Source organism: Acanthochromis polyacanthus, chromosome 11, assembly GCF_021347895.1.
Source record: "Acanthochromis polyacanthus isolate Apoly-LR-REF ecotype Palm Island chromosome 11, KAUST_Apoly_ChrSc, whole genome shotgun sequence".
NCBI lineage: Eukaryota > Metazoa > Chordata > Actinopteri > Pomacentridae > Acanthochromis > Acanthochromis polyacanthus.
The window spans coordinates 32,968,005-32,982,264 of NC_067123.1; the positions used below are offsets into that span (position 1 = coordinate 32,968,005).

Genomic DNA, 14,260 nt, shown 5'->3' on the forward strand with positions numbered 1-14,260 from the left:
AATGTCTTCTCTGTGGTTTTTACACTTAGAGGGCCGGTTTTGGCCCGTGGGTCGCATGTTTGACACCCCTGCTTTAGCATAACAACTCTATTATTATAAGTGCACCCTCAGCTGTTGCATCATCAGTGGGTTTCCATGGTAACTGTCTGCTGTTGTACCTGTGCAGGCTCCTGGTGCGTTGAAGCCATCTTGAGGAAAGTTTTCTGAGTCTGCAGCGCGTTGTTCACCATCTCTGCCTGTCATCAACAAAGAGCAAAGTCACACAGGTTATGACAGATCTCTTGTCATGTAATGTTGTTGCTGCTGACAAAAACACGATTTGAATTTCTCACAGACTGTTTATCAGGTTCTCTTAGCTACTAAAATCCATGCAGTGAATCTGTCCGGCGCTCACAAACACACAGAGTTTGGGTTGGTCCCAGCCAGCCGTGTCCTGTGAGTGTCTCAGACCTCGAGTTCAGGCCGAGGGAACCACCACGGAGCCTTTGTCCATAAAAGGAGCTCTACAAACCTAAAGAAACCACCTCTGGCTCTCGCTCGCTCACACACTCCCCTCCTCCACTCAGCTCAGTGATGGGACACAGAGATAGAAATCGTCTTTCAAGGTGCAGAAGAAACACAAGCATTGTGCTTCTTTCAAGGAAGTTTCTCTCTGGCTGGATTTACTCCTCTGTTTTGCAGCTCTCTCGCTGTTGTTCTGGATGCTTTCCAAGGACAAAACACGGCTATTATTGCCAACTGGCTCGCCATTAAACCCTCTCGCAGTCCTAGTGGGAGTACGGGCCATTACCAAATAGGAAAAGGTGCTCCGCTAGCAGTTTGATAAATGAATGGCAGGTTAAAGTTCAATCATACTCCCATCCTTGGCTTTGTGGAGGACAGGAAACCTTTGCTATCAAAAACACACATGCACACACTGCTTGGCTGTTTTGGGACCACGGACCTCCCATACACTCATTACTATCCTTCAGTTTTCCACAACCGAGTTTATCTCAGTGGAATCTAGAGGAGGACAATCCGGTTTGTTTATAAATTTGAGATAAAGGCTGGCAGAGGAAGAAAATTAACACTGGCTCCGATGTGTCCAATAGTGGGTCATTACCGAAATCAGACGTAGAATTGGTGGATGTTCATTTAGGGGTTGTCAGACTAGAGTTACATGAGAAGAACGGTGTCAGTCTCATGTCTGCACAGTAAATATGTAGTTGGAATTGTATGGTTTGAATAAAAAAGCTGCTAATTAGTGAGCTTTAACCCTTGTGTCATCCTGCGGGTCAAAACTGACCCATTTTAAAGTTTGAAAATGTGGGAAAAAATACATATTTTGCCAGTGAAAAATTCCACATCGTCAACATTTTTCCAGCGAAAATCGCTGGATTTTGGCACATTTTTTCTGAATGTTCTCAAAGAATGTATTAGAAGTTTTACTGATAAATACAGAATCACTTTAGATGTTTGTAGGATTTTTTTGGAAGATTTTTATTCATTTATTGAAAATATTTACAATTTTTTATTTTTAAAATTTTTAAAATTTTTATTTCTTGCCAAATTTGGGGATTTCTTTTAAAATAAAACTTTTAAGGGAAACTTTTAAGGAATTTTTGGGATTTTCTTCCTGAAGATTTTGCAAATCTTTATAAATTTGGGGATTTTTTTTTTTTGCTGAATTTTTGGATTTTTTGCAGAGAAAGGAACAATATTTTTTGGTGCCCGTAAGTGAGGACAACAAGAGGGTTAAAGGTGTGGTAGGCGGATTTTGTTACCTTTGGATAATTTGTGTGCTAAGCTAAGCTAACTGGCAAAATGACTATGAATTTAGAACTTAAAATGTTCTGCATCATGATTTCTCTAAATCAGGGGCAGCGTTTTGACTGTCAAATGGATTTTACGGAGGTGAAAGTGACACAATTCTGCTTTATATTTATGGGATAAAGAGGCAAATTTTGTTCCCCTGAAAGCATGATTAATAGTTTCTTTGGCAAAAATGGACACAGACAAAAACCTGCTATACTGTAACTGCAGATCCCCACAACAGCAGCTGTGACAACATCTGTCTGCAACAGCTGGGTGCATGAACAGGTGTCCGTCTGCAAGCGGCTCACTGCTCATAGGGCGACTTTTGTGCTGAATTTTCTGCTCAGACTTACGTGTTTCTCCACCTCGCTTCCTATAGCTCGGCTGTTGTTCAGATATTCGGACACCGGACCCCTCAGCAGCACGTCGAAGGCCTCCACACATTGAGACAGAGCTGGAAACATAAAGAAAAATCTCTGCTTGTTTGATTCTGTTTATGTAAAAGTACTCAGTGGGTCAAAACAGAGCAGGACCGACGAGAACAGAGCTGTGTTTGCTACTCTCCTTACCCATCATGTGTCCTGTCTCTGTCCACTGCACCTAAAACAATCTTTAAAATCTCCCAAAGCTTCAACTCAAGCTATCTTTTAAGCAGAGACTTGCCTCCATCGATGCCGTTGACACAGTCCCCGTTAGTCATGCCGCTGGACGCCTGCATCGTGACGGACATCTGCTCCAGTCGAGTCACTGCTCGCTCCAGCCGCTGCATTAATCCCTCCATGGTGACAAACCTAGAAATAAAAGCAGGATCACAGTTATTTTTGAAGCATCACAGCCTTGTTGCAGCAAACTGTGAAACATGATAGCTGAAATAACACTACATCTGATGCTTGTCTTACTTGATGTATCACTGGGCTGAACACTTCTCCACAGTGAGGTCACAGAAAATGATGAGTTCAGAGCAGCACAGACACATTCACTATTCAATTTACCCACCCTGCCGCTTCTGACTTTCAAAACAAACTAACCGTAGTCGATGCAGCTGGTCTTTATGTGAATCCTGTCAGTGTTTGAGCTGTCTGGCTTTCTGCCGGAGTCACAACAAACATGAGAACGTATCACATAATTGGGTTATAGGACAGAAAGTGGTGCCAGGCTGAGAGGAAAGGCCAAGAATGAAGAACAGTGGAAGCAATTAAAGAAACCCTAATAAGATATGCAATGGCAATAACAAGAAGACATGTGAAGAAAACTAGATAAAAAATGAGCATATTCATATAATCTAGCACAAGGCTCACAGATAAGAAACTGAAACAGACATATCTAAGCAGAGGAGAACGTCTACATCATTTATCAGGTACGTATAATGCAGTCTTGAGGCCTTTGAAACTGAACCTCTTAAATCATCCATCCATCCATTCTCTATACACCGCTTTATCCTCATTAGGGTCACGGGGGGTGCTGGAGCCTATCTCAGCTGACTCGGGCAAAGGCAGGGGACACCCTGGACAGGTCGCCAGTCTGTCGCAGGGCTACATATACAGACAAACAATCACTCTCTCATTCATACCTACGGGCAATTTAGACTAATCAATTAACCTCAGCATGTTTTTGGACTGTGGGAGGAAGCCGGAGTACCCGGAGAAAACCCACGCATGCACAGGGAGAACATGCAAACTCCATGCAGAAAGATCCCAGGCCCAGGCCGGGATTTGAACCGGGGATCTTCTTGCTGCAAGGCAAAAGTGCTAACCACTATTCCACTGTGCAGCCCCCTCTTAGATCACAAAATTCAAAAAGGAAACCACTCAGAGAGCGCAGTACTCTGTCAAGGCTTTCTTTCCGATGGCTAAAATCTTGAAAAAATAAATTGTGGCAGAAATCATGGCACCATAGAATGTGTCCATTTAATATAGATGTATCCACAAACAAAATGACCTTTGCTGAACACAGGTGTGTGTTATGCATGTGCATGTTATGTACGGATACCAAATCACCTGACCTAAACATGTAGCGGGCAGTGGGAATTGATGGGACTTAGAAACACCCCCACCATTTAATGAATTGTTCCTTGGATCATTTCGGATGGATAAGTCCCGATAAGTCTGGTTGATTTGTAGTAGGATCACAATCATGTATCGTCAGCAGGCAGCTGATGTAGCGATCACTTGTTGTCATAGTTACAGTGATGCTATCTCGCAATGATACGAAAATGTTTAACAATCCAGACTATAAGCTGCATCACTGCCAAAATCTAATGAGACGGTCCTTGTGTCATGTCTGACCTTCCCTGAAAGTTTCGTCCAAATCCGTTGGCCCGCTTTTTGAGTAATGCTGCTAACAGACAGACAGACAAATGTACACCGATTGTCACATAATTCCACCGAGGTTTCACCTCTTTGGCAGAGTAATAAATCCAGAAAATAAATTATTAAATTATCCATTTTTAAATTTACTTCCAGCATTTTAACATTAATCTGTTGATTCAATTTGAACAGCTGAGTTTACTGCTAACAGGTAAACAAACTAACTGAACCTCATTGAAATACAATTAAGGATGCAGTACAGACCATGCTGTATCTCCGTCTTTAACACCAACCAGCCATATGTCTCACCATGAGGCTTCTTTCCAACATTTATTAGTCAACAGAGCAGGAATTCAATCCACTGCATGTTTACCCAAACCACTGCTAGGTAACACCCTCATCCTAATCTGACACCTGCTACCTGCGTGCCCAACACTCAGTCTAACAGGGAGAGTTATGGACGCCTTTATTTGTTTCACATGACCTATTAAAACACAGAGTGGCTCCACATTAATATGACAGCTATGCAGACTGAATAGTGTTCCCTGTCTGTAATCTTTGTAAATTATGTCCAGTAATTATGTGCTATGAGCAGCAAACATGTCATGATGGGCGTCATCGACTCGTCCCTCTGGAGAAATCTCCCAGCGCTGCCACATGCCTGACGCAGGACTCAGAGGTTATTTCTGCTCTCTGGGTCAAAACAGCTATTAGGCAAGAGCACAAACCTGAGTTCTGTATGATAAAGTGACTTTCATGATTCAGTGAAGTTTATTGTTTTCAGTCTCACAAAGATGGCTCTCTTTTAACCTGCTATTTCACCATGGTAACTGATGCTGCAGCTAACCTGCTCTGGAGGAGGTTCTGTTTGGAGTTTTAAGTTTAAAATCGTCTGTAATAAGCAAATAAGCGCCTCCTTTTTCCTGATTCTTTTCGTAAGACTCTTCCGTGAGCATTGAATTGAGGGAGCGTGATAAGTCTGCAAACCAGTTGAGCTGTATGTCAGTAATCCCACTGAACAACATTGTCCAGTTACAGTCGACAAACTGCATGCATCACCATGGGAACCAATGTGTATGCGGTTTGTGATGCAGAAAATGCATAAATATGATTTTATGTTTCCTCCTGATTAGCTGCCAAGACCGTTTTCCACTTCAGCTGGTAGAGCTCAGATCAGATCAGATTCTTAAGTCTAAACAATGAGTAAACTTACTCCTATTAATTAATGCATTTGATAATTTGGTACTGTACTTTTTCACTTAGAGCTAGTTACTTTTCATTTGTGTTTCAAGCCAAATAGTTAACATCCGCATGGGATTATTTAACACAACAGTTAAGTATGTCAGACATTTAAGGAGACATCTGTCAGTAACACATACAAAACTAAAACAAAAACACTATTTCACATAATGTGTATATGATGTGGTTATATTACCTTTTTTCTGCTTGAAGCTGCTGTAATGTTGAACTTTCCCCACTGTGGGATCGATAAAGTTATCTTATCTTATGGAAAACTTGAGAAACTTGTGGCCCTTCATTCTCATTAATCCCTCAAAACTAATACACATAGCATTAGTCAGTGTTTAACAATCATTTAAAACAGCTATTTGATACAAACTTATCAAGCTTTTTTATGATAAAAAAGGTGCCTTATATTCTGACAAAATACATTCTTGTGCAAAGATAGAAAACATTTTGTTACAAAATTTTAATTTTATTGGTGCTGAAACATTTAGTCAATCAAATGTAATCAAATCTTTGAGCGATTTAAAGACAAAACATTGCCACATTGTGATTAATGTTTAATGAAAAAGCACATTGTTGCTGCACAGTGGTTGCATATTTATATTAAACTGATGGAAAAGAAACAACTACTGTGAAAAGTCACGTCCAAACACTTCACTTAATCACTCTCTCACTCAATAACAACTTCTAAATTTGTTCATAAACCATAAAGCAGAAACAGCCAGTGTCTGCATTGACTGTGTTGTCAGTCGGCCAAATGCTCCATGGCAATGCAAAGACGAGGCCAATGACGCTCTTTAAGCTTTTCTTCATACATTCAGCCCATCACAAAAACCGAATGGGAACAGCCATGAATAAAACCTGCTGGTTGAAGCAGAAATACATGAATGTGGCACAAAGACCAGGGAAACAAAAATGTCCTTCATTTGTTTATAATTTCCAGGAAATGTCCCTCAGTGGTCTTTACTGTAGCCTCCATGATATGAACACAGTCTGTTCCTCAGTGTCTGCCACTTAAAGACCAAAACCAGCAGCTGAGCAAGCACACATTTACCCGCAGTGGAAAGATATGATCGACTTCACCCTGACCCCGCATGCGTCTCCTGAACCCTCTGCCCCGGTATCTGATCTTTGGGGCTATATCGGGCCACAGCCTGCCGTTTGCTGCTACGGGCCGGCTGTAAGACGCTCTAATGTAGGTCTCAGTGTTCTGTGCTGCGCTCTGGGACAGTGTGGAGGTGAAGGATAAAGAAAAATTGAGCAAAAAGGCAAACTGTTAGTAAGAACAGAGCTGACACAACATCTGATTAAAACAGGAAGCTGAGATATCATAAGTGTGAGCTGATAGTAGCCGGCCTTTTGTACGTCTCCACTTTGATTTTAAAAGAAATAATACAGTAATTTAATCAATTTTGTGCATATTTATGATTTACTGAATATAATGGGATTGTCAAGTTCTATGGAATCCATGTAAAAGAGGCTTATATACAGGATTTTAGGAAAAAAGTTTTAAAAAAAATATTTTGGCCACTGGGGCACCAAAAATACTATAATGAACAGAAAATAACCATCTAAAGATAATTTCCATTATTAAAATAAGTTTTCTTATTGCTAATTTAAGAGATCATGTGGGTTTTTTTTATGCTAAATGAATATTATTTACATTTGCAAAACAATAAAAAGATCAGTAATATATAATAATAACACATATCTGATTATATATATTGATAAATATAATGATTTAATGAAATATATAATGGCAAAAACTATATTTTGACAGATTGACAATTCTATAAATATAGTTGTGAAATCTTTCATTTACTAAATATGTGTAAAATTACAGAATCACCACTTATTTTTCTGTAAATTGTCACTGATTGCTCTAATTTTACAAAATACACATAATTTATCAATTTATCTGCTAAATATAGGAAAGGAAATATCTATATATGTAAGCCTCATTTGCTAATGTATTTTATGTGTCTTTTATTCCAGAATTTTTTAAAGGGAATTTTATAGTTAGCTACATCTACAGGATTTCAATGTTATGCCTTTTTTTTTTTTTTTTTTTTCAATTTAGTGATGTTTTAGTGTATTTTAAAAATACAGGAAAAATACAATAAATTGCAGAGTTTTTTATTTTGTTTTTCTATTTTGTTAATATTAGTGATATATGACATTTAATTTTCTTGTTGTTTTTTACGATGTGGAACATATGTCTCAGGCCTTTGGTAGCAACAGGTGTGAGTGTTACAAGCCTGTGTGAAGCAGCTGATCATGTAAACCTGTTGGACAAAACAACCTCCCTTCAAGGAACTTTCTGATCATATTACTTTTTTTTTTTTTAATAGGATACATCTACAAATGTTCATGGAGAAAGTCAACCATATCTGATCCATTCAGACTTAAAGTTGTTGAGTTTTGGAGTCTAATGTTCCAAAAATGCACCATAATATACATGACAGGTAGTTTTTATTTCACATTGGTTTCTTTCAGGTGCTCATCAGGTCCTCTGAGGCCAAAGCTGAACAGATCATCGTCACACCACAATGAAACATGACTTGACTCTGGCATGCTGACAGGACTTTCATCGCTCCTCATCAAATCTGGTGCTTCATCCTCCGCCACAGTATCACCCTTACTCCAATACACAAACCGGGTAAAAAAAAAAAAGGTAAAATCTGAAGGCTACAAAACCACCTCACAGTGCTGCCACATTTTCTGCCAAAATCTCAGAAAGCAGGGCGCGCATGGAGCAGGTGAGGATGGCTTTGTTTGGACATTTCTGTGCAAAGGCGCACACCCCCTCTGCTGTCCCTCCGCCCCACCCAGAAATCCACCAAACTTGACATTCACTTAAAAGAAAATCACAAGCGTCTTCTCCCATAAGAACATCTTACCTCCCTCCTCTGGCCGTGCAGTTAACGTTTCGGTTGTTTTCTGTCAATATCCCGGTCCGGATCCGTGTCCGTGTGGCTGCTGCTGCCCTGCGGTCCCCTCCTGCCTTCCGTCGCTCCGCTGCGCGCAGCACCGGCGACTCTTCCGGGATGTCCTAATTAAGCCACACCGTGAACCTGAGAGCCCCGGAGAGCTGCAGCGTGCAAACAGGCAGGACCGTGACTCAGCGCCGCAAGATCTCCTCTGGGACGGACGGACATTTACCTCGCAGACAACATGGCAGCCTAGGCTAAAAATAGACCTGTGATTGACGCCATGTCCATGTCTGCAGGGGTCTGTCCTAAAGGGGGTGTAGGGGAGACCTCAGCAGGGTCCTCACACCGTCCATGAGCCCCATCTTGGAAATCCCCCACTTCCCCAAAATCCCCCTAAACATGAGAACTGCAGTATTTATATCAACTGCTGTTGGAGATCCAAATTAGATTTTACATCCTGGATGCTGAGAGCTCTTAAGAAGTCACCACAGTTAATCAAGTTTAAAGGAGTGCATGACTTATTAGACACTGCACTTCAATAACAGACTTTAAATCTCCATTAGGGTCCAACTGCAGAAACACTGGATCCCACTTAAGCTCCTTTTGAGACCAGTCATTTCCATTATTCTGGCAGCCACTGCACAAGTCAGCTTCATGTCTGACTGAGCACCCTGGTCACTTTACACTGAAAAGTCAAACTAAATCAAACCGTTTTTCTATTCCTTTCAACACTGCACAAGATTCCAGTGTACTTAAAGTCATGTCAAGTGATTTAAGGAAGTTTTCCGCTCATTTCGGCACCAGTGTTGATCCAAAAATATCACAGGGACAGTGCAGATACTTTCTAGTGCCACTCCTCCTTTCCATTTACTATGGTTATCCACAATTCTTTTATCTTTTGTCATTTATTACTGTCTGTCAGACCTCCCTCTTACCTTTCGTTGTTGCACCTTTGCTGTTTGCGTCTGTCTGCCTGACCTCTTGATTCAGCCATCATTAGTTCTTCGTTGTGTTACCCTCTGTTACTGATTGGCAACCAAATTAACCCTTGTATTTACATATGGCCCTCCTCCCAACTCTCTGACCATGCCATAAAATGTGTACTTTCCAAATGCTTACCTTCATGGACTCATGCTCTACCGTATGCCGGAACACCAATAAACACCACACTACAGCAAACTTCAAAGGAGTAAGAATGGAATTTCTTCAACAGTGTATAGGACAGTTTGCTGCAACACCTTTCTCGTTTATTTTGCTCCACAGTTTCACATCTATTACCAAATGAAATGTCAATAAAACTTAAACAGTGAAGAAGTAAAACATGTAGAAGTTCACCTGACAAGTGACAACGTATTTTTGAGACATAGCAGTAAAGCTAAGATAGATAGATAGATAGATAGATAGATAGATAGATAGATAGATAGATAGATAGATAGATAGATAGATAGATAGATAGATAGATAGATAGATAGATAGATAGATAGATAGATCGATCGATAGATAGATAGATAGATAGATAGATAGATAGATACTGTATCTACAACTGTCACTGTGATAACTATACGGTTATATGTTCTTCAAGTTCTACCCAACAACTCAATGGCACTGCCTTTCAAAAACCTCTAACCAATATGAGTTCATGTACAGCAGTGGGACATAGTAGGTGCTAACATGAAGTGAGCCGCATATTCTCTACTCAACAAGAGCATCTCAAAGCAGAACAGATTAATGAGTCCCACCAATAATGAATAGAACCCAGCTTGTCTCGTCTTGGACAAATTGTTAACTACAGTTGAGGTATCATTTGTCGCATCCAGCTGTTTGTAGTAGTCTCTCCTCTGAGTTTATTAAACACCTACGGCTTCAAACAGCAGCAGGATCCATATAAGCATCCTCCAAAGGCGTTGAGTGATGTGTGTTTATGCACGTGGAACAACAGAACAAATGCGCCGCTCGCCTCATTAGTTAGCCTGACTTACAATTATAATTTATCAGGTCGAACAGAAAGTCTCACTGTGTACATTTCTTCACTGCAGACAGGTGAGGCGTCACACACACAGTCAGTCTGTTTGTAAACTGCGGTCAATTCATTTGTTGTAGCGAGCGTCCTCAGATGGAATCCTGAGCTCCACCATGGCTGTTGGGATATTTTTTATGTTACTGGTTGCAGTGGAAAAGTGGTTAGCACTGTCGCCTTGCAGCTTAGAAGATCCCCGGTTCGTGTTTCGGCTTTCCTGGGATCTTTCTGTTTCCATGTTCTCTCTGTTTGGTGGGTTTTCTCCGGGTTCTCCAGCTTCCTCCCACAGTCCAAAAACATGCAGAGGTGAATTGGTGATTCTAAATTGTCCGTACGTGTGAATGTGAGTGTGTTTGTTTGTAGCCCTGTGATAGACTGGTGACCTGTCTAGCGTGTCTGACTCAGCTGGGATAGGCTCCAGCCCCCTATGATCATAATGAGGATTAAGTGGTGTGCAGATAATGGATGGATGGATATTCATAAAATAGTAGCTATCATCACATGTGGACAGAATTTTCAGTGTTTAGGAAATCAGAAAATGAACTGGGCTTTTAGTGTTTTGGACATTTGGATCCATCTGTCGTTTATTAGTGCAACATGTATTATATGTCAACTATTGTACTGCTCAGTCTGTATATCTGAATGAACTCATGAGAAACAATAAATTATGTCTGAATCGCAGAATACCAACATTTTAACAGACTGTTTAAGCCTGCAATCGTATGTCTGAAAAGGTTTTTACATTGAAAATTTGTTCCTCTGTGCTTTCATTTCTTTGGGCCTCTAGTATCGCCCAATGAATAACAATCTGTAAAATCCATAGGAGCTATAAATGGCAGTAGAATGGACTAAATACTCATATTTAATTGAAAAATCAACAAAAAGAAATGTTTAATTGCGTCATTGTACTGGCACAAAATGAAGAATGTGCATTGTACAGTCTGTGTGTGAGAAATTAAGGTGGCAGCATAATGCAAAGTAACATTTTAAATCATCAGAGGATTAAACATCAGAGCGAGAATCGACAACAGATGATGATGTTTTATAAATCCAATGCCCTGAAAAATGTGGGCCTTAACCACCTGACTGAATTTTGAATGCGCATACAAGCAAGCTGCTTGTTTGCAGTCTGTATACGCCCACTTGAAATTTAAATAGAGCAAAATCTGGATAATGTATAGGTTATTCCTCACATAATTTGACATGTATGTGCTGCATTCACAGGTCTACTGCCACGTCTAGCCTGCTCGTCGCCACATATTCAGCAACATTAGCCTTTGTTTACGAGTACGGCTTGCTTTTGTGTCTTTACTTTATAGCTACAGTAGCGAGATGAATTCAGAGAAGAGAGATTGGAGATAACAATCATCGGGGGTTCATAACAGGGCATTAACTAGAGACGTTCAGAAAGGTGTAGCCTCTAGTGCACTGAGGTACATCTACAGTGTTCTGTTTTGTAGTTCAAAGTGGTTTAGTGACAACATAACTCAGGCTCAGACCATTTTAAATGAGCTGAGCTGATTTATAGATCTGTATCAGACAATTTTCCTCTTTATTCCCTTTTTTTCATCAGTCAAATGGGAAAATTCTGCAACTCTGTGTGTGGTTTCTTGGAAAACAATTTGAAACACTTGCATTTTTCCAAAGTGAAAGCTGATTTACCACTCATGACTTTGCGTCTTCTGAAGTGACTCTCCTCGTGACAAGTAAACTAATCTTGATCTGTAAAACTGTCAACAACTTAATAATCCTTATAAATGAATTGTTGTTTATTAAACAACAGTTTATTTTCATGACTAATTAACAAATTAACTGCAGTGTCATACCTCTTTCTAAGTGATGCCTTATGAGACAGAAGCAGTGACTTTAAACATCCAACTCTTTCCACAGATCAACCTTCTCAACCTCAAAAACTAGAAGAGCATCACAGATCTCCATCATCCCTTTAATAAAGCAACAGTTTTATTGTTTTTATGTCACGAGGTCAGGTGATATGCTAGTCGCTGATTTCACCCATAATTCCTTGCTCCGTCCACGTTGTCTCATGGTCACCCACCTGCACCTTGTGGCCCAGTTTCATGTTTCACTGGAGACCAAAATACTCCTCTGAGTCAAGGGAAAGACGGCAGAAAAAGAGCAGCTCAGTCTTTTTAGCATGACTTATTGATTAGCGGGCGAATTAATCATTGATGGACTGAATCCTTGGAGACTTCATTGTGTCATCCAGGTGAACTCTTCCTGGGTGTGTCTGTGAAGTTAATGTTTCATGTGACGTTGTTTGAGGGCAGGTTCACAGTAAGGAGGAGCAGATAGAATGTAAATAACTGATAAATACATCAAGACCACGGAGCCCCAAAATGTTCAAAATTCATGTAACTACGCAACAATTAAAGTTATTGTGACACAAACTTTGGAAAAAGTAAAAATGAAACAAAATCTTGCGCAGGAATAAACTCTTTAACCCTTGTGTTGTCCTGTGGATAAAAACTGACCCGGTTTAAAGTTTGAAAATGAATTCACAAATTCACAAAAAATCAACCAAGATCCAGCAAATTTTTTTTTTTTAGATATTTTTGGGATTATTTTTGGAAGATGTTTACTCATTTTTCTGAAAATATTTACAAGAATTTTCTTGCCAAATTTGGGGGATTTTTTTAAATGATGCTTTTAAGGGAAACTTTTAAGGAATTATTGGAATTTTCTCCCTGAAGGTTTTGCAAATTTTCAGAAATTTGGGGAAATTGTTTTGCTGATTTTTTTTTTTTTAGAGAAGGAAACAATGTTTTTTGTGCCCGTAAACGAGGACAACAGGAGGGTTAAATGGCATTTATTGAAATACTTTGAAATTCTAAATTTCAACCTTTGAATGTTATTGGAGGATAGAAGATGTTTTATCCCTTTGTGTGACATTTTTCAAAATTTTAAATTTTCATGTTGAAATTCAAGGTCAATGAAGTTACCACATATGGCTTATTGTCTGAAAAATGTATTTATTATCACTTAGCACAACTCACAACTACTCAACCATAATATGTGTGAGTTTCATCAACTAACTATGGTTTGTTTTGATGTTTTGACTGCAAATATGGAAGAGGACCAAGCTGCAAGTCTGTCTTTTTCCAGCTTTGCCAAAAAGAGAAAGTTTGATATGTTCCAAGCCTCTGCTGATTAGTCAAATACCACGATGTCGCGTGTTTTCTCACTGAGACGCCATATTTATTGTGTGTGGAATTCACCAAATATGATCACTTGCCCAATGAAGGGTGAAAGAAGTTTTGATTATTCGTTACATGATAAAAGATTTGCAAGAGTTTATTTTAAGTTCATGTGAGATTATTTTATCAAGTCTGTTTTGTTTTGTAGTATCATTTCTCATGATAGGGGTTTGGTTTTCTTAGTGTCACCACTTAACTTCTGTTAGTGCAGCAACGACCAGCGACAGTTCCAGTTACTAACCTGCTGTTTTTAAGATTAAGTTGTTCTCTGTTTGTCCAGCTAACAAGCTAGTTTCATCGAATTGTACAACATGAGGTATTCCCCTGTCTTTCACAGTTAAGTTTCACAATATTGTACGAAATAAAATAAGCATAACTGAGAACTACAGATGTCATTCAAGAAAGTGTTGTCAGTTCACACGAAAAATTTAAATAAAAGAATGAAATTATGATATACTAGTAAATATGATATTTCATAACAATTAGGTAAATTCCAATAATTTTCCTCAACTATTTCACAACTTGTTGGTTCATTTACACATTTTACATAATGTATTAATATGATTATAACTTCATGCTTTTTTTTAATAGTGGTCACTTTGGGCTTCCATACATGTTGGATGAACAGAAGGATTAAAGTTTACAGATGGAAGACAGTGAAACACAAACAGCCCCTGTAATGTTTGAAATAATAATAATGTGCGAAATTAATTTTCTAGTAGCAAAAAAAAAAAAAAACATCTCCAGGTG

General features: G+C 39.3%; 1 protein-coding gene across 1 annotated transcript in view; it reads right to left on the reverse strand.

Annotated features, from left to right (window-relative positions):
• cap2 (cyclase associated actin cytoskeleton regulatory protein 2) overlaps window positions 1–8,649 on the reverse strand; it is a 25,797-nt gene extending 17,148 nt beyond the window's left edge. The window contains 4 exon segments of the mRNA XM_022202292.2: window positions 159–236; window positions 2,148–2,248; window positions 2,458–2,585; window positions 8,246–8,649. Of these exon segments, the coding sequence (XP_022057984.2) occupies window positions 159–236; window positions 2,148–2,248; window positions 2,458–2,575 (297 nt within the window). The 5' untranslated portion in view covers window positions 2,576–2,585; window positions 8,246–8,649.
• Between the last annotated feature and the right edge of the window lie 5,611 nt (window positions 8,650–14,260).